Source organism: Eriocheir sinensis, chromosome 12 (assembly GCF_024679095.1).
Source record: "Eriocheir sinensis breed Jianghai 21 chromosome 12, ASM2467909v1, whole genome shotgun sequence".
Taxonomy (NCBI): domain Eukaryota; kingdom Metazoa; phylum Arthropoda; class Malacostraca; order Decapoda; family Varunidae; genus Eriocheir; species Eriocheir sinensis.
The window spans coordinates 24,012,934-24,032,313 of record NC_066520.1 but is presented as its reverse complement, the minus strand read 5'-3'; the positions used below and the strand labels follow the sequence as shown (position 1 = coordinate 24,032,313).

The window sequence follows — 19,380 nt, the reverse complement described above, 5'->3', positions numbered from 1 at the left end:
GAGAGAGAGAGAGAGAGAGAGAGAGAGAGAGAGAGAGAGAGAGAGAGATTAGGAAATATAATCTTCTCTACCCATTTTGTCATATCATTACAATTATTACTATTAATATTATTATTATTATTATTATTATTATTATTATTATGAGGCAGTAATTAACACAAGGCTTTCTTCATGATGTAATTTGTTTATTGATGGAATTATTATAGTATTAAGTAACATTGAAATAATAATAATAATAATAATAATAATAATAATAATAATAATAATAATAATAATAATAATAATAATAATAATATAATAATAATAGCTTACTAATATATATTGATATTATTTACAAGTAATTGAAATGCATAATAAAAAGTTACATATAGAATAAATTACATGGAATAATTAGAGAGAGAGAGAGAGAGAGAGAGAGAGAGAGAGATACAATCTTTTGTCATATCATTATTATTATTATTATTATTATTATTATTATTATTACAAGGCTTTCTTCATGATGTAATTTGTTTATTGATGGAATTATTATAGTATTAAGTAACATTGAAATAATAATAATAATAATAATAATAATAATAATAATAATAATAGCTTACTAATATATATTGATATTATTTACAAGTAATTGAAATGCATAATAAAAAGTTACATATAGAATAAATTACATGGAATAATTAGAGAGAGAGAGAGAGAGAGAGAGAGAGAGAGAGAGAGAGAGAGAGAGAGAGAGAGAGAGAGAGAGAGAGATATATTACAACCATTACATAATTCACTTCTAACACATCAACATCAACAACAATAATAATAATATAATAATAATAATAATAATAATAATAAAAATAATAATGATAATAATAATAATAATAATAATAATAATAATAATAATAATAAAAATAATAATGATAATAATAATAATAATAATAATAATAATAATAATAATAATAATAATTATCACTATCATAATCATCAGCACCAAATATATATAAGGTCACCTACTCTGCCTGATGACCTGACCTGACCTTCAATCACACACACACACACACAGAGAGAGAGAGAGAGAGAGAGAGAGAGAGAGAGAGAGAGAGAGAGAGAGAGAGAGAGAACCCTTATATAACCTGATGCAGGCTATATATATACACACACACACACACACACACACTTTCTTAGCTTGAGATAGAAAAATATACAATAGATTCGGCGATCGGCATAGCGTCAAAGTATAAGGCCGATCAAGTGGTATTAGATCTTATACAAAAGGGAATCTAAGGCTGTTAGAGGCGAATCTCAAGGGTAGTTTCAGGTCCATATATGTGGTTGTGTTGGTCTGTCATTCTTCTCTTATAACTCTTTAACTAATCACTTCTTCCATGCCTCACTAAGCTCTTCTTCACTCCTCTAATCCACAACTCTATAACTAATCACTTCTTTACCTCCCTTCTCCCATGTCTCACTCCTCTAATCCACAACTCTATAACTAATCACTTCTTTTTCTCTCGCTTCTTCCATGTCTCACTAAGCTCTTCTTCACTCCTCTAAACCACAACTCTATAACTAATCACTTCTTTTTCTCTCCCTTCTTCCATGTCTCACTAAGCTCTTCTTCACTCCTCTAATCCACAACTCTATTACTAATCACTTCTTTTTCTCTCCCTTCTTTCATGTCTCACTCCTCTATTCCACAACTCTATAACTAATCACTTCTTCCATGCCTCACTAAGGTCTTCTTCACTCCTCTAATCCACAACTCTATAACTAATCACTTCTTTACCTCCCTTCTTCCATGTCTCACTAAGCTCTTCTTCACTCCTCTATTCCACAACTCTATAACTAATCACTTCTTTTTCTCTCCCTTCTTCCATGTCTCACTAAGCTCTTCTTCACTCCTCTAATCCACAACTCTATAACTAATCGCTTTATTTCTCTCCCTTCTTCCATGTCTCACTAAGCTCTTCTTCCTTTTAATCCACAACTAACCACCTTTCCTCTTTTCACGACTCACCAAGCTCCTCTCCTCTCTTCTCTCCACTGATCTACCACAACTAACCACTTCTCTTTGGTCTAGGTTAATCTCAACTGAAGTATCGACACGGTTGCTAATTTATCAGGACCTTTTTTGGATATATTGTATGTGAAAATTGTGGGTCCTCTTCCTGTTTCTGCTCCTCCTCCTCCTCCTTCTTCCATTTCATCTTTCTTCTTCTTCTTCTCTTTTCCTCCTTCTCAAACTCCTTCATCTCCTTCTTCATTCTCTTCCTTTCCTCCTCCTCCTCCTTCTCCACCTCCATTTTCTGTTCCCTCTTTCTTCTCCTTCTCCTTTTTATTTTCCTCTCCTCCTCCTCCTTCTCCTCCTACTCCTTCTTCTATCTCTTCTTTTCCTCCTCCTCCTCGTTCTCCACCTCCTCAAAATCTCTACCCGTCAATCACTATAAAAATATCAACAGAAATATACATACATACGACAGCACTTTTTTTCCATCGACAGGTCAAGTAACATTACAGGCTTGAAAATATATACAGTGCATTCTTAAAGGGTCTCTATCGACCAGTCATTATAAATATATCAACACCGAAAAAAAAATATATATACAACACAACCTCTATTCACGACGGCAGTTAAACGTAGGTAGGTGTGAAAATATAGTGTGGTTTTTATCATGTTTTTGTCTACTACTATAGGTCACTCACTATTAATATCAACACAGGACTTCAACAGCCCCAGAAATGATTTAATCTCACTTGTATAGCACTGCCACATAGCACAACTCTCTCTGGTACTTGTCTTGTGTTAAACCGAGTCTGGTGCAGTCCAAAGATTCTGTGCTAAATCGCTTAATCTCACTCATATAATACTTCCAATAAGCATGACTCTCTGGTACCTGTCTTGTGTTAAACCGAGTCTGGTGCAGTCCAAAGAATCTGTCCTAAATCGCTTAATCTCACTCATATGATACTTCCAGTTAGCATGACTCTCCCTGGTACTTGTCTTGTGTTAAACCGAGTCTGCTGTGGTCCAAAGATTCTGTGCTAAATCGCTTAATCTCACTCATATAATACTTCCAAATTAGCATGCCTCTCCCTGGTACTTGTCTTGTGTTAAACCGAGTCTGCTGTGGTCCAGAGATTCTGTGCTAAATCGCTTAATCTCACGCAAATAACACTTCCATTTAAATAGCACTGGACACTACCATTTAAATAACGATGGACACTTGATAACATCTATTTATTTCTTTAGTATCAACAGAGGCCCCAACAAGTCACAACCTTATTTTCTTTTCCACAGTTTAACATAGCTATGAAAATTAGTGCGTTCGTAAAGGTTTCCCAATACATCAGTCACAATAAAGATATCAATGCAGGTCTTAACATATCACAAACTTATTTTTTTCCTTTCGACAGTTCAGTGACAGTTCAACGTAGGTGTGAAAAATTGTGCATTAGTAAAGGTCTTTCAACAGGTCAGTCCTTATAAAGATATCAACACAGGTCTTAACATATCACAACCTTATTTTCTCTTCCGACATTTCAACCTTGGTATGAAGAATTAGTGCGTTCGTAAAAGCCTTCATTTGGATACGTGAGTCACTATTAATATCATCACAGGCCTTCACCAGCCCCAGAAATCATATAAATCTCACTTGTATAACAGTTCCAATTAGCATGACTCTCTGGTACTAGCCTTGTGTTAAACTGAGTCTGCTGTGGTCCAAAGATTCTGTGCTAAATTGCTTTAATCTCACTCAAATAACACTTCCATTTAAACAATGTTAACTTCTTTGGTACATGTCACACTGCGTCCACAACAACATATCACTCTTCTCTCTCTCCCTCCTTCCTTACACCACATATGGTTCTCACATTATCACTTGAGTTATAACACCAAGTTTAACATCACCATGAGTCACTATATATCACCACACTGTCACCTTATCACCATTCTTTTCCAACACCAACACAAGGATCACAAGGTTCTCACACTATCACTTGGGTTATAACACCATCGAAAGTCACTGTAGAAAAGGTCACCATCACTACACGATCTACACTATCTACTGTTGTCCGAAGATGCTGTGCTAGCGTGTATGGTGCCGAAAATCTCCTACCTTGATTTCTGGTACCACACGCCACTCTCGGATCACTATATCACCTCGCCTTCGCTGTCGGAGGAGCAGGAGGAGGAGGAGGAGGACACTCGCACGCTGAGGCCCGGAGGAATGGCTGCGTACTCTGTGGGGCGTGATGGAGGAGAAGAATGAGGTTAGTTAGGTTAGGTTAGGTTAGGGAGTCTGGTTTCCTTGTTTTTGTGTCCGAGATCACTCAAGATGGGCAATTTTTTTTTTTTTTTTGTTCTAAGCCTGAAGTTTTATTACCAGCATTAGTATTAGGCTTTATCAACGCTACTGTGGCTGGTTTGACATTTCCGTCCATTTTTCAAGGCGGTCAGTTAGTTTTGTTGATTATTTTATGTAGATATCACTTCTTAGGACCAGGTTCACACTGTGTCGACTTAACCCTATGGAACCCAGCACTTCTAACTTACTAACTCTGTCCCGAACACTGGAATTCAAAAGCCTAAACAAACCACAAAACTGTTAATACTATGTTAAAAAAATCTTGTGTTTATTCCATGCCAACAAATTATTAGTATTAGGCACTATCAACGCTACTGTGGCTGGTATAGCATTTCCGATCCGTTTTTCAAGGCGCAGTCAGTTAGTTTTGTTGATAATTTTATAGACATCACTTATGACCAAGTTAAAATCTTGTGTTTAGTCTATCAACGCTACTGTGGCTGGTATAGCATTTCCGATCCGTTTTTCAAGGCGCAGTCAGTTAGTTTTGTTGATAATTTTATAGACATCACTTATGACCAAGTTCGCACAGTGTCGATTTAACCCTATGGAACCCAGCACTTCTAACTTACTAACTCTGTCCCGAACACTGGAATTCAAAAGCCTAAACAAACCACAAAACTGTTAATACTACGTTAAAAAAAATCTTGTGTTTAGTCCACGCCAACAAATTTTTAGATGGCACCGAATCTTGAGCTCACAGGCCTATTGTCAGAGTTAATATTTCTCTGTGTGTCTTTATCAACGCAACTGTGGCTTATTTTTTCTTCCTTTGTTTCCTATTCATTTATTATCCTATTTCCCATTTCATCTCACTTCCTTATTTATCATTTCATTCATATATGTCTTTTCTCATTCTGTATTATCTTCATTTCTCGTAGCCAATAGATTTAATTCATCATTGTTTCTGTGAAGTACATTTGTCATCTGCCACAATTTCTTCCAATCCTATGAACATTCTTTTATATCTTTTCTTAACACGTACTGTTGTTGCATTTTATCCTTTTTTATTGAGAAAATTCCGTCTACTCCATCTTTATCTGCTAACAACTTTATTCCGTTCTTATTTTCTCATTTCATTTTCATTTCATCTAAACAAGAAAATTCCATCTATACTTTACTTTCTTTAACTTCTAACAAAATATTTCTCTTCTCATTTAATTCTATTTGTCTTTTCCTATTCTTGTTTTACTTCATCTGTCTTCCATCACCCAAACTCTTCCTTCAAACTCCTTATCATAAATTTAAAAGGACACACACCTCGCTTCCTCTTCCGTGCTTTAGCTTACGAACTCTCTCGCTCTCTCTCTCTCTGTCTTCTATCACCCAAACTCTTCCTTTAAACTCCTTATCATAAATCTACAAGGACACACATACACCTCACCTCCTCCTTCAGTATTGGTTTTAGCTTTAGAACTCTCTCGCTCTCTCTCCCATCACCCAAACTCTTCCTTCAAACTCCTTATCATTACTCTACAAGGACACACACCTCACCTCCTCCTTCAGTACCCATTTTAGCTTAACAACTCTCTCTCTGTCTCCCATCACCCAAACTCTTCCTTCAAACTCCTTATCATAAGTCTACAAGGACACACACCTCACCTCCTCCTTCAGTACCCATTTTAGCTTAACAACTCTCTCTCTGTTTTCATGTTACTGGGCTCTGAAAACATTGGTGTAAAAAGCCTCCTTTCCTCTCTTTATTGAGCTTCTTACAAGGTCAACACCAACAACAAAGACACATCATCAGGACATACAAAGAGTGATGCTGCTACACACACACTTGAGGACACATACCCAACATAAGGACACATACTCAAATCTCAACAGTAATAATAACATATGAGGTCCTGGAACACACACACATACACACATAGATGCAGCTACACATACACACACACATGTGCACAGATGAGGACACATATCCAACATAAGGACACATACCCAAATCTTAACAGTAATGATAACAAATGATTTTCTTCAGCTAGAGGACCAGTGGAACACACACACACACACACACACACACCAGCTAACAACAACATAGGTAAAAAAAAGTAAGGTTTGGGTGAGACATTCAGGGACGGGAAGGGACATTCAAGGACAGGAGGGGGACAGGAAGGGACAAGGGGACATCTCAAGACACCTACATATGCATCGACACATTGACACATGCAGGAGGAAGATGGAATGGTGGACACTTGATAACATGACACATAGACACATGACACATAAACTTTGACATGATGCACTTCTCTCTCTCTCTCTCCCTCCCTCTCTCTCTACCTCATGTATATATCAAAGTAGAGTACACACACACTAACACACTAACTTGAAAATATAGAACTTGATACCTATAAGAAAAGGAAAAGATAATTGAAATAAATAATGAATAAAAAATGAATGGAAAAAAAAATCTTAAATACTGCCTCGGACAACCTTGCACTGTTCACCTCCATAACTACACATGTTAAAAGCCACCAAGAATTCATGTATGTGTGTCTGTGTGTGTGTGTGTGTGTGTGTGTGTGTGTGTGTGTGTGTGATATCCAAAGCACCAGTATCAAAATGCACATCAACACTTGCTCACAAATCATCCGTCATCCATCACCACAACAGGCAGCATCCGTTCCCTTCACCCAAGATCACACTCCTAACACCCACCTCATCCAGGGCCTTAGAATATTAGAGTTTGGTTGACTTGGACCTGTGATGACACCCTGAGGTTCTACGCTTGTTAATCATATGTTATCATGCAATGTGAAATGTACTAATGTGTCCCTTCAGGTTATATTGCATCCTAAGGTATTGTCCCTCCTCTGTCCTTACTGCCCTAACCTGACCTGCCCTGACCTTCTCCCTTCCACCAATTCCTCCTGTCCTTACTGCCCTGACCTGACCTGACCTTCTCTCTTCAGCCAGTTCCTCCTCACGTCTTCCCTCCTCTGTCCTTACTCCCCTGCCCTGACCTTCTCTCTTACACCAATTCCTCCTCATGTCTTCCCTCCTCTGCCCTTACTCCCCTGACCTGACCTTCTCTCTTACACCAATTCCTCCTCATGTCTTCCCTCCTCTGTCCTTACTGCCCTGCCCTGCCCTGCCCTGACCTTCTCTCTTTCACTAACTCCTTCTCATGTTTTCCTTTATCCACCTCCTTGCTAACCTATCATGACCTGCTTCACTCTTCACTACCTTCCCCTCCTGACCACCTCATGTCTTCTATCCACCACCTTGCTAACCTAACCTAACCTAACCTACTTCACCCCTCACCCATTAACTTCCATCCCCTTCCCTGTCTCTTTCTCAACCAACTTAACCTAACCTAACATACCCTAACCAACTTACTTGTTAATCTAATTTAACCTAACCTAATGGAACCTATCAACTAACCTAATCTAAACGAGTCTACTTGCTAACCTAACCTAATGTAACCTACTTGCTAACCTAACCTATCAACTAACCTAACTTAACCCACCTACTTGCTGATCTAACCTAACCTACCCTAATGTAACCTATCAACTAACCTAACTTAACCAACCTATTTGGTAACCTAACCTAACCAACCTACTTGCTAACCTAACCTAATGTAACCTATCAACTAACCTAACTTAACCAACCTCCTTGCTAATCTAACGTAACCTAACCTAATGTAACCTATCAACTAACCTAACTTAACCAACCTCCTTGCTAACCTAACTTAACCTAACCTAATGTAACCTATCAACTAACCTAACATACCCGAGCCTAACCTAACCCACCTACTTGTTGCCTTGCGCCCAAAACAACACAACAAAAACCGTCACCTTCTTGTGTTCCCTGTGGCTTAGCCTGCTGTCATGTAGCAGTAGCACTAGTAGTAGTAGTAGTAGTGGTAGTAGTAGTAGTGGTAGTAGTAGTAGTGGTAGTAGCTGCCGTTTAAGCCATTGTTGCCGTAGTCGTCGCACCCTCACCACAACCATCACACCCATCATTATCATCACCACCACCACAACCACCACCAATGCTACAGCCCCCCCCACCACCAGCTGGCAGGATAACACCAGCTGGGGGGTTGCTGGGGCATGCTGGGGGGCACCCGTCGGAGGCACAGGGCCCTTGGGGGGTGGGGGAAGGGGTGGATGTGACCTCGGAGGCTCGACCTAAAGAACAAGTGGGTTAGTCTTGGAGTGGGCCTGTCGTGTGGGGGCCGAGCGGGGCCGCGTGGAGGACCTGTGGGTGGAGCTCAGCAGAGGGAAGGTGCCGTGGACTGTGTGGGTGTGCAGTGTGGTGGAGAGAAGAGAGGCTGAAAGGAGGGAGCCGGGCGCACCTGTGTTAGACGGCTGAGAGAGTGGACATGAGGATAGATGGATTCAAGACTAGATTTTTGACACCAGTGAATTAGAATGTTAAATGAGCTTGAAGATAAATAACCAGTGAATTAGAATGTTTAATGGACTTGAAGATGAATAACAAGACTTAAGGGCTTGTTGGACAGACTTGAGAATAGATTTAAAGCCAGTGAATTAGTGACTCGTTAGATGGATTACAGATTAAAGTTTTGACACCGATGACTTAGCGACTTGTTAGCAGACTCAAGGCTCTTAACACCAATGACTAAGAAACTTTTTAAATGGATATGAGAGAGAACTTTAAGCCAGTGAATTAGTGACTGTTAGGATAGACTTAAGGATAAACTTTTGACACCAGTGAATTAGAATGTTAAATGGACATGAAGATTAGTTAACAATAGTGACTTAGTGGCTTGTTAGATAGACTTAAGGATAGACGTTTACTTAGTGTGTTAGTACAGCGAATGTATATACAACAACAAGGAATTTGGATGAAACTAACACTTGCGGATATCGAAAAGTTAGGTTATTGATGAAGCCGTTACGATACTGGTCATTCATTTAGCAAGTAACAGACGATCTACAGCAATTACCTTCTCTTGGCTTATATACAAAACTACATATAGCCTGTAGCAATAGCCTTCAATGGGTGTATATACAGTGTCAGTCTTCGCCATGTCAACAGGCAGAGACGGAATGTACTTACTAATATATTTTCTGGCGGTGTTACAAGTTATCTTAAGCCGTGCCAGAGAGCAGAGATGAAGTGGTTACTAGTATACTTTCTCGAGGTACTGCAAGTTATAATACAGATATAGAAATGGGAGTGACAGAAGCAGCTTAAGTGGATGGCGAAGGAGCTTAAAACTACAGGGAAATTCTGATATTTTTTGAGGGGAAGTGAAGGTGTGGGAAACGGTGTGTGTGTCTGTGTGTGTGTCTGTGTTAGGGGTTGGTTAGAAGAGAAGCAGCAGAGAATTAAACCATTACAGCAGGGTTATTAGGAGTCAAATTAAGCCTTCACCGTAATGGACTTGATTGTAATAAATACACATTTGTAGCTAAAGTTCTAACAGGCACTCAAAAAATAAGGTCACTAGCACAACCAATGCCTTACTGTCACACACACTCTTTTGCATGCTAAGTTTTCCATTTCAATAAAAGTATATATGTACTGCAGCTTAGTGATAACAAGCACTCATATCACACAGTCTTCATGCCAGCTAAGTCTCCATTCTTGTTGTTGTTGTTGTTGTTGTTGTTTAATTTTTGTCAGCACGCTGACTGACTGGGCTATGGAAGCCCTGCAGAGGTGGTTTGTCGATTGTCTGAAGGGGGCTATAAATGACCCCGTCAGAGGGGGTTGTGCCGACAGACCGACTCAGTCGGCTTGACTGACCTGACGTCAGTCAATCCGACCAAGTTGGTCTGTCAATGAGGACTGGCATTCTCACTGGCCCATGCAGGGGGATAATACACCTTTCCATGACAGCCAAAGCTCTGTATTCAGTTACAGATGCAAAAGGGATCACAGCCAAGCAAGGGATGGGGGATGGAGTTAGGGAGGGAAGAACACTCAATACTTCACCAATAGACTCTGACTCTGCATCTTGTCAACATATCTACTTGTTAAAGAGATCAAGAGCACTTCAACACTTGCAGAGGTCAAATAAATATACTTTTGCACTTGTAAAGGTCAAATAAGTATAGTTTTTCCTACTCAAGCACTTATAAAGGTCACATAACTATATTTCAGCAATTGTAAAGGTCAAATAAGCATACTTCAGCACTTCTATAGGTCAAATAAGTATAGTTTTTCCTACTTAAGCACTTGTAAAGGTCAAATAATTATACTTCAGCACTTCTAGAGGTCAAACAAGTATACTACAGCAATTCTAAAGGTCAAATAACACTACTATTGCACTTATAAGGTCAAATAACACTACTTTTGTACTTATAAAGGTCAAATAACACTACTTTTGTACTTATAAAGGTCAAATCACTACACTTCACCATATCTACTATGTTACATGAATACACTATGCATATACCTTTAAAATAAGCATGTATAGAATTCTGAATATGTAAACAAATGTATGAATGAATGGAGAGAGAAGAGAATGGGAGATGAAGGGAAGGGAGAGAGAGAGAGAGGGAGAGAGGATAAGGGAAGAGATGATAAAAAGAAGATAGAGGATGGAAGGAAGGAAGGTTGTGATAGAGAAAAAGATAGAAAATGAAGAGAAAGTGCAGAGAGAGAAGAGTATGGGAGATGAAGGGGGGGAGAGAGAGAGGAGAGAGAGGAAGGAGGAGGAAAGAGATGATAATTAGATAGAGGATGGAAGGAAGGAAGGAAGGTTGTGAACTTGTGATAGAAAAAAAAGATGGAAAATGAAGAGAAAGTGGAGAGAGAGAAGAGTATGGGAGATGAAGGGGGGGGGGGAGAGAGAGAGAGAGAGAGAGAGAGAGAGAGAGAGAGAGAGAGTATGAAGGAAGGGCAGAAGGTAGTTAGTGTAATATGGAAAAGAATGGAGGATAGATGGGGTTGATAGAGGTCAAGGAACGGCTGATACAATGCCCCAATGAAGGATGTCCGCGGTGAAAGTCCTTCCTACCTTTCTTACGGTCTCCTATCTTGGCCGGCAGCAGCGTGATGACCGCGAGGAATCCCAGAACCGCCGCCCCGCCACAGCAGTAGAAGAGGATGTCCCGGTAATAGGTGGAGCACATCGGACAGCAGTTTCTGGAAGATCGGAAACGTACATAAAGTAACATACATACACACACACACATTTAACACACTCACACACATGGGTTCAAGTCCTCTACACTCCTACAGCTATTTAAACACACATACACACACACACACACACACACATGCAACAAGGAAAGACTGGACTAGTATTGATAAGAGGACAGGACCAGACAACCATAAACTACAACTAGGTAAACACACACACACACACACACACACACACACACACACACATATGGGTTCAAATCCTATAAACAATGCACAACCCACAATATCCTCACACCCATATAGATTCAAATCCTCTATACACAAGAACTCAATCCCATATACTCACACACAGGGGTTTAGATTCTGTATGAGGACCACGGCCACACCATTCGAGAGCTTGTCCGTGAAACTCATCGCCCCGTACACGAAAGCCCCAGACTCCACGTTGGGTCCTATGAGGTCAGCGGTTATAGAGAGCGAGGTGACCAGCATGACTGACCCGCCCGCCCCCAGAAGAGCAGCCACCAGGTATAGAAGGTAGTTGACGTAGATCTCCCCATGGCCGAGGCGGAGGGCTATCGCAGCGGCCGCCCCTACGACAGCTCCGAGCATGAAGGAGGCCTGGGGTGGGAGGTGACGATGGTTGACGCACATTTAGCACATAGGAGTTTGGGGGTATTTCCATGGGTAGTTTTATGACCCTGTTGGTAGTTTGGCAATTCTGTACCACAAACCTAAGAAACGCACATTTGACAAGGCTTTCATAGGAGTTTGGGGGGATTTCCAGGGGTGGTTTTATGACCCTGGTGGTAGTTTGGCAATTCTCCTGTACCATGAACCTAAGAAACACATATTTGACAGGGCTTTCATAGGAGTTTGAGGGGATTTCCAGGGGTAGTTTTGTGACCCTGGTGGTAGTTTGACAATTCTTCTGTACCATGAACCTAAGAAACACACATTTGACAGGGCTTTCATAGGAGCTTGGGGGTATTTCCAGGGGTAGTTTTATGACCCTGGTGGTAGTTTGACAATTCTTCTGTACCATGAACCTAAGAAACACACATTTGACAGGGCTTTCATAAGAGTTCGGACACACACATACATCATTCCATCACTAACACACACACACACACACACACACACACACACACACACTCACTCACCTTCCGCCCAATATACTTATTAAGCGCGCGCATCACAGTGGTCATGAGGAAGCCTGAGATATACATGACAAGGGGGATATACGCCACAGACTCCTCAGGCAAGTGCAGATGGTCCTGGAGGTAGATGGGAATGAAGGCCTGGGAGAGGTTGCAGAAGAGGCGCGTGGCCATGTAGAGAACGGCAACCTGGTAGAACTGTAGAGAGAGAGAGAAGGGGATGAGGAGGAGGAGGATATGATAGAAAGAGAGATATGTTAAGCCTCATTTAGTAAGGAAATCTACACCAAAGGAAGCTCGCTGGACTACCTAATATCTATCTATCTATCTATCTATCTATATTTCAGAAGCCCCGCTCCCCGATGAGAACTTCCCTCCAGGGGGTGACCGCAGTAGAAGTGTCTCCATCTCTCCCTGTTCTGGCACTCCTTCTCACCACACTCAATCCTGTTACTCACATCTCTCTCGATCTGATACCCGCTAATCCTGACACCCCCCCTCCCTCAGTCCTTCCCTCATGCACTCTCTTCACAGATTCATTCTCCTGGAACTCCCTTCTCACCACACTCAATCCTGTTACTCCCAACTCTCTTGATCTGATACTCATTCACCCTGACACCCCCTCCCTCAGTCCTTCCCTCATGCACTCTCTTCACAGATTCATTCTCCTGGAACTCCCTTCTCACCACACTCAATCATGTTACTCCCAACTCTCTCGATATGATACTCGCTTACCCTGACCCCCCCCCTCTTTCAGTCCTTCCCTCTCTTCACAAATTCATTTTCATCACGTCCAAACCATCTCAGCGTTCCAATCTCTCCCTCCTTTTCCTTCCATTCCTCCCTCCCTTTCTTTACCTGTGTGTTCTTGAGCCAGTCCGAAGCCGTCATTCTGAAGTGTGTGGGCGGGGATGGTGTGCAAGCAGGGGAGTTGGAAGAGGAGGAGGTGGAGCCATTGCAGTCGGAGCTCTCCACCTGCATGCTCGACAAGGGGCTGTAGGTGTTCGATTCCTTTACGAGTGCGTGGAAGAGAGACACGAAGATCACGCCGATTACGAGGACGATGGCCACGATGTACTGGAAAGGAAGGTGAGGTTAGAGTCTGAGTAACTTGGACAGGAGGAAAAATACATAGATATACATGCAATAGAGTGCTGAGATTAGGTTCTGAGTAACTTATATAATGGAAGACTTGAGTTTCCAGAGTTTACCAGCAAAAAGGGATGAAAGAATGAGGATGCTGGCTAACTCCTGCAGAAGGGATTTGGACACTATAGGCATAAGCTAGAGTAGAGAGTCATAACCTATAATATTTCCCCTTCATGTTAACTATATCATAACAGACTTACCCTAAACTTAACAGCATCCTCAGAGCCTATGACAACCTCCTTCACAGACATAATTTAACAGAGACACTTCTATTTAACCTACAATATCTTCCCCTCCTACAAAAAACCATTATGTTAACTATACTTACCCTAAACTTGACAGCATCCTCAGGGCCGATGCCAGTCTCCTTCTCAGTGGTGGGGGTGGTGTCCAGGCCCAGCACCATCCAGGTCACCAGGTACACCATCACATTAGACATCACCGTGAACCCATACCTGCCGACACACAGCACACATCACTCACACCACTGCCATTTTAATAGTTGTGGTTTACGGTTTTAAGAAAGAGGGGAGGAGAGCGAAATAGGGTCAAAATCATCACTATAAAAAAATATTCGACCTTGCCAACTAAAAGCTTCCCAAATCTTCTTCTTCTTGTATAATCTTCTAATTTTTGCTTCTGGGGTTGGATAGACCTAACTTAACCTGACCAAGAGTTCTAATGACAGCCCACAGATGCAATACGAGTAAGTACGTAAATAAATAAATATATAAACAAATAAATCAGTGTTGTGAGTCATCTCTTTACGAATGCTAGATGTCACCTGTCCAATGCACACCTGGGTTACATGACTGTCTCTTTTGGGGGAAGTGAAGGGTTAATGAGAGTCATGCTAATGTGTGACTCACCTCCAATGAACCGTTTGAAAGATATGCCACCTGCCTGCCACAACTAACGAGAGACACACCTGGACTTGATTATTTTAAACTTTTTATACCCAAAGGAATCAAAATTTACAGAACCCATAACAGAAAAAGGAATACAGGTGATACATTCAGCTAACGAGACACACCTGGACTTACCTACACTATTATTCTTCAATTTTTTACCCAAAGGAATCAAAATTTACAGAACCCATAACAGAAAAAGGAATACAGGTGTGATACATAGCTATTATTCTTCAATTTTTTACCCAAAGGAATCAAAATTTACAGAACCCATAACAGAAAAAGGAATACAGGTGATACATTCAGCTAACGAGACACACCTGGACTTACCTACACTATTATTCTTCAATTTTTTACCCAAAGGAATCAAAATTTACAGAACAAAAAACAGAAACAGAAATACAGGTGAGAAATTCAGCCAACGAGACACACCTGGACTTACCTACACTATTGTTCTTCAATTTTTTACCCAAAGGAATCAAAATTTACAGAACAAAAAACAGAAAAAGAAATACAGGTGAGAAATTCAACTAACAAGACACACCTGGACTTACTTTAACGATCATTTTTAACTTTTTACCCAAACGAATCAAAATTCAAAGAACCCAAAACAGGAAATGAAATACAGGTGAGAAATTCAGCTAACGAGACACACCTGGACGTACCTACACCATTATTTTCAACTTTTTACCCAAAGGAATCAAAGTTTTCAGAACCTCAAACAGGAAACGAAATACAGGTGATAGCAAACTCATGATGTGTGTGTGACTCACCTATTTAAAAACACATCACCTGCCTGCCACAGCTAACGAGAGACACACACCTGCTGGGCCTAACCTCACCTACACAATTTTTTTTTCTTTCTTTCTTTATTTTTTACAGCGAGGGAGGCAGCTCAAGGGCACCTAAACAAAGTAGCAACCAAAAAGTCCGCCAAGCGCTTCTCCAACAACGACAAAAAAAGAAGATAAAACAAGAGGTCAAAAGAGAGGTCAATTTCAATTTTCACACATGACCCCAGTGCCCCAATCCACCCACCTTATAGCATTGAGTTCCGTACGGTCGTTAGGGTCTTGCGTTAGGGACGGGATGAGGGAGAGGTGGCTGATCTGCGTCGCCGCCCATCCGAACTGGAAGACCACGACGAAGGGGGCGTAGTAGACCAGCTGAGCCCAGTCGTGAGCATGTCCACAGCCCAGGCAGCCCATGAAGATGAAGGGGAAGGCACACAGCACCATCAGACACCCTGGGGAGAGGAAGAACAATGGCAGAGTTAGTATAAGGTAGGAGATGATAAAAAGGAGAAAATATTAAGTAGGAGTTTATATAATAGCTAATAGGTTTTCAGACAGCCCAGGGAGCTCTTAAAGATGATGTAAGAGTTAAGAAAAATAAGAGTTAATATAAAAGATTTAAGGAGTTCGTACAAAATAGATAAAATATAATACCGGAGTAGACGATTTTGGCTTCTCTAATTCCAACCCTTTTCCTGAATAACAAGAATCTAACCCTCTCTTATGGCCACTCAATGCCGTTCTGTTTTGTCGGAGCAGACTTTAGCAGGCTTTTTTTTCCGAGCCTAAAGAAATTACTCACCAACAAGATGCCATGTTTTCCTCCTGCCGTAGCGCACGCAGAAGGGAAGGTCGTCTGTTCTGTCTGCCTCGCGCCCTACGAATGGGGTGGACAGGGCATCGGCGACCTGGGGGAGGAGGAGGAGGAGGAGAGAGATGGAAGAGGGGGAGAGAGTGAGAGGGCGAGAGGGTGTGCAGTTATTCAGTAAGGCCAATACTATAGAAGTCTGGTAGAATTAGTATCAGTAGTATTAGAAGACACAGGCAGTAACTTATATTACAAATCAACAAGAGAAGAGCTAATTTAGGTAACTTAGAAAGGAGGAAAATTCCCATACAAGGGAGTGTTAGCAAATTCATTAACATCAACTAACTAATTTCATTCAATCTACTTATTTACTATTTATTTTTTACAGTAAAGGAAACACCTCAAGGAACACAAACAAAGGAAGACTGATTTTCCAGAGTTTACCACCAGAAAAAGGGATGAAAGAATGAAGATGCTGGCTAACTCTTGCAGAAGGAATTTGGATAGCATAGGGATGAGCTAGAGTGCCTCCGTCTCAGACATAGTTCAGTAAAGGAAGCAGCTCAGGAACAAACAAAGGAAGACTGAGTTTCCAGAGTTTACCACCAGAAAAAGGGATGAAAGAATGAAGATGCTGGCTAACTCTTGCAGAAGGAATCTGGATAGCATAGGGATGAACTAGAGCACCTCCGTCTCAGATATAGCAGCATAAGACAGCCACTATCTTATATCACAAATCAACAGAGGAAGACTCCACCCCTTACCTGTCCTATTAGCAAGACCACGCCAGCCAGCCCATTATCGAAGAGCAGAACATGGTGGAAATAGACCAGAAGATAGGTGAACCACATCGCCGAGCAGAGGTCATTCAGGATATGCCCAAACCCGTAGCCCAGCCTGGTGCGTATGGAGATCGCGGCCATGCTGGTGGTGGTGGTGGTGGTGCAGTGGTGGTGGGTGATGAAGATGGGGTGTTATGGGAGTGGGTGGTCGTAGAGGGAGAGATGGGTGATGATTTCGTGTTTGACCAGCATCTGAAAAAAAAGAGAGAGAAAGTATTAGAATAAGAATATCTACACACATTGTAACATTATCTAACACAAGTTCCTATGTCTGAATTTCCTCCTGGTTAAGACACACAGTAGCCCAGTGGAACCTCTCACACTAGGCCACTCACAAACACTCTAACATTATCTATCTAACCCAAGGTCCTATGTCTGAATTTCCTCCTACTTACAACACATACTAGCTAACACTTACTTTACTAACACCAGACAGAATGAGAAGGTTATACACACCCTAGACTATACACAGACTCCCTCTCTCTCATTCTCTCTTTGCAAGGGTGCTGTATGGGGCTTCTGTCTGACTTAACACCTCACCTCATCTTGTATGCACAGAAGGGGTGGGAGGCAGAAGGTAGAAGTTAAGATGCAAGGAGCTAAATATTGTGAAGATTTTGTGTGGGTTAGAAAAGTCGATATTTTTAAACATATCAAGCCTTACACACACACACACACACATATTTGACAAGGCTTTGGTAGAGGTTGTGTCAGTAGTATTTCCATGGGTAGTTTTATGAGCCTGGTGATAGTTTGACAAGGCTTTAGTAGAGGTTGTGGTGTTAGTATTTACATGGGTAGTTTTATGAGCCTGGTGATAGTTTGACAAGGCTTTAGTAGAGGTTGTGGTGTTAGTATTTCCATGGGTAGTTTTATGAGCCTGGTGATAGTTTGACAAGGCTTTAGTAGAGGTTGTGGTGTTAGTATTTCCATGGGTAGTTTTATGAGCTTGGTGATAGTTTGACAAGGCTTTAGTAGAGGTTGTGGTGGTAGTATTTCTATGGGTAGTTTTATGAGCCTGGTGATAGTTTGACAAGGCTTTAGTAGAGGTTGTGGTGTTAGTATTTACATGGGTAGTTTTATGAGCCTGATGATAGTTTGACAAGGCTTTAGTAGAGGTTGTGTCAGTAGTATTTCCATGGGTAGCTTTATGAGCCTAGTGATAGTTTGACAAGGCTTTTGTAGAGGTTGTATTAATCTGAATCTGGATATATGACGTGCAGGGCACCCGTACAGGTACATAACATGCATATTTGTGTTGGCTGTTGGGGGGACGGGGGAGCCGAGTGTGCAGGGGAGGGAAGTGAATCAAGTGTAATTGTAAGTGTTGGTGTGTTGTGGTGACAAGTGTGTATTTGTTTTCTGAATGAGTCTATTGTACCGCAGTCTAAAATCTGTTGAGGGAGGCTGTTCCAGTCACGTATGGTGCATGGAATGTATGAGTGCTTGTATGCATCAGTGTTAGTGTGATACGTTTGGTATTTATGGATGTGTGTGTTACGAGTACGTTGATTGTTTGCGTTGTGTAAGTATGTGTGTGGGTCAATGTCAATGTGAGTGTTTGTGATCTTGTACATAAGTGTAAGTCTGTGTGCTTGTCTGTGTAAGTGAAGAGGTTCCATGTTTATCTGTTGTTTGATCTGTGTTGTGATGCCAGGCATTCGAGTGTAATTGTTTGTAATGAAGCTAGCCGCCTTGGTGTTGATTTGTTCTAACCTATCAATGTTTCTGTGTGTGTAAGGATCCCACACCGTGGAGCAGTATTTAAGTGTTAGTCTCACAAGTGTGTCATAAGCTATGTGTTTAATGTCAGGTGTGCAGTTATGTAAATTCCTCCTCAGGAACCCCAGAGTTCGGTTGGCTGTGGCACTGATGTGGTCTGTGTGGGTGTTGAACTTAAGGTAAGTGGATAGGTAATAGTATTTCCATGGGTAGTTTTATGAGCCTAGTAACAGTTTGACAAGGCTTTGGTAGAGGTTGTGTTAGTAGTATTTCCAAGGGTATGAGCCTGGTGATAGTTTGACAAGGGTTTGGTAGAGGTTGTGGAGTTAGTATTTCCATGGGTAGTTTTATGAGCCTGGTGATAGTTTGACAAGGATTTGGTAGAGGTTGTGGTGGTAGTATTTCCATGGGTAGTTTTATGAGCCTGGTGATAGTTTGACAAGGATTTGATAGAGGTTGTGGTGGTAGTGTTTCCATGTGTAGTTTTATGAGCCCAGTGATAGTCTGGCATGGCTTTTTTTTTTTTTTACAGCTAAGGAGACAGTTCGAGGGCATAAATAAAAGGTTGTGTTAGTATTAG

General features: G+C 41.2%; 1 protein-coding gene and 1 long non-coding RNA gene across 2 annotated transcripts in view; one reads left to right on the top strand and one right to left on the bottom strand.

Moving 5' to 3' along the window:
* Nucleotides 1–1,662: 1,662 nt before the first annotated feature.
* Nucleotides 1,663–3,532, top strand: LOC126997702 (uncharacterized). The gene is made up of 2 exons (XR_007752290.1): nt 1,663–1,718; nt 1,794–3,532. It is a non-coding gene; the product is annotated as an uncharacterized LOC126997702 (long non-coding RNA).
* Nucleotides 3,533–8,485: 4,953 nt separating this feature from the next.
* LOC126997275 (major facilitator superfamily domain-containing protein 12-like) overlaps nt 8,486–19,380 on the bottom strand; it is an 18,649-nt gene continuing 7,754 nt past the window's right edge. The window contains exons 2-10 of the mRNA XM_050858269.1: nt 17,001–17,270; nt 16,231–16,336; nt 15,673–15,880; nt 14,055–14,181; nt 13,436–13,654; nt 12,581–12,775; nt 11,764–12,038; nt 11,290–11,417; nt 8,486–8,628 (exon numbers count right to left, since the gene is read on the bottom strand). Coding sequence (XP_050714226.1) covers nt 8,486–8,628; nt 11,290–11,417; nt 11,764–12,038; nt 12,581–12,775; nt 13,436–13,654; nt 14,055–14,181; nt 15,673–15,880; nt 16,231–16,336; nt 17,001–17,159 — 1,560 coding nt within the window. The 5' untranslated portion in view covers nt 17,160–17,270. The remainder of the gene's footprint in view (nt 8,629–11,289; nt 11,418–11,763; nt 12,039–12,580; nt 12,776–13,435; nt 13,655–14,054; nt 14,182–15,672; nt 15,881–16,230; nt 16,337–17,000; nt 17,271–19,380) is intronic.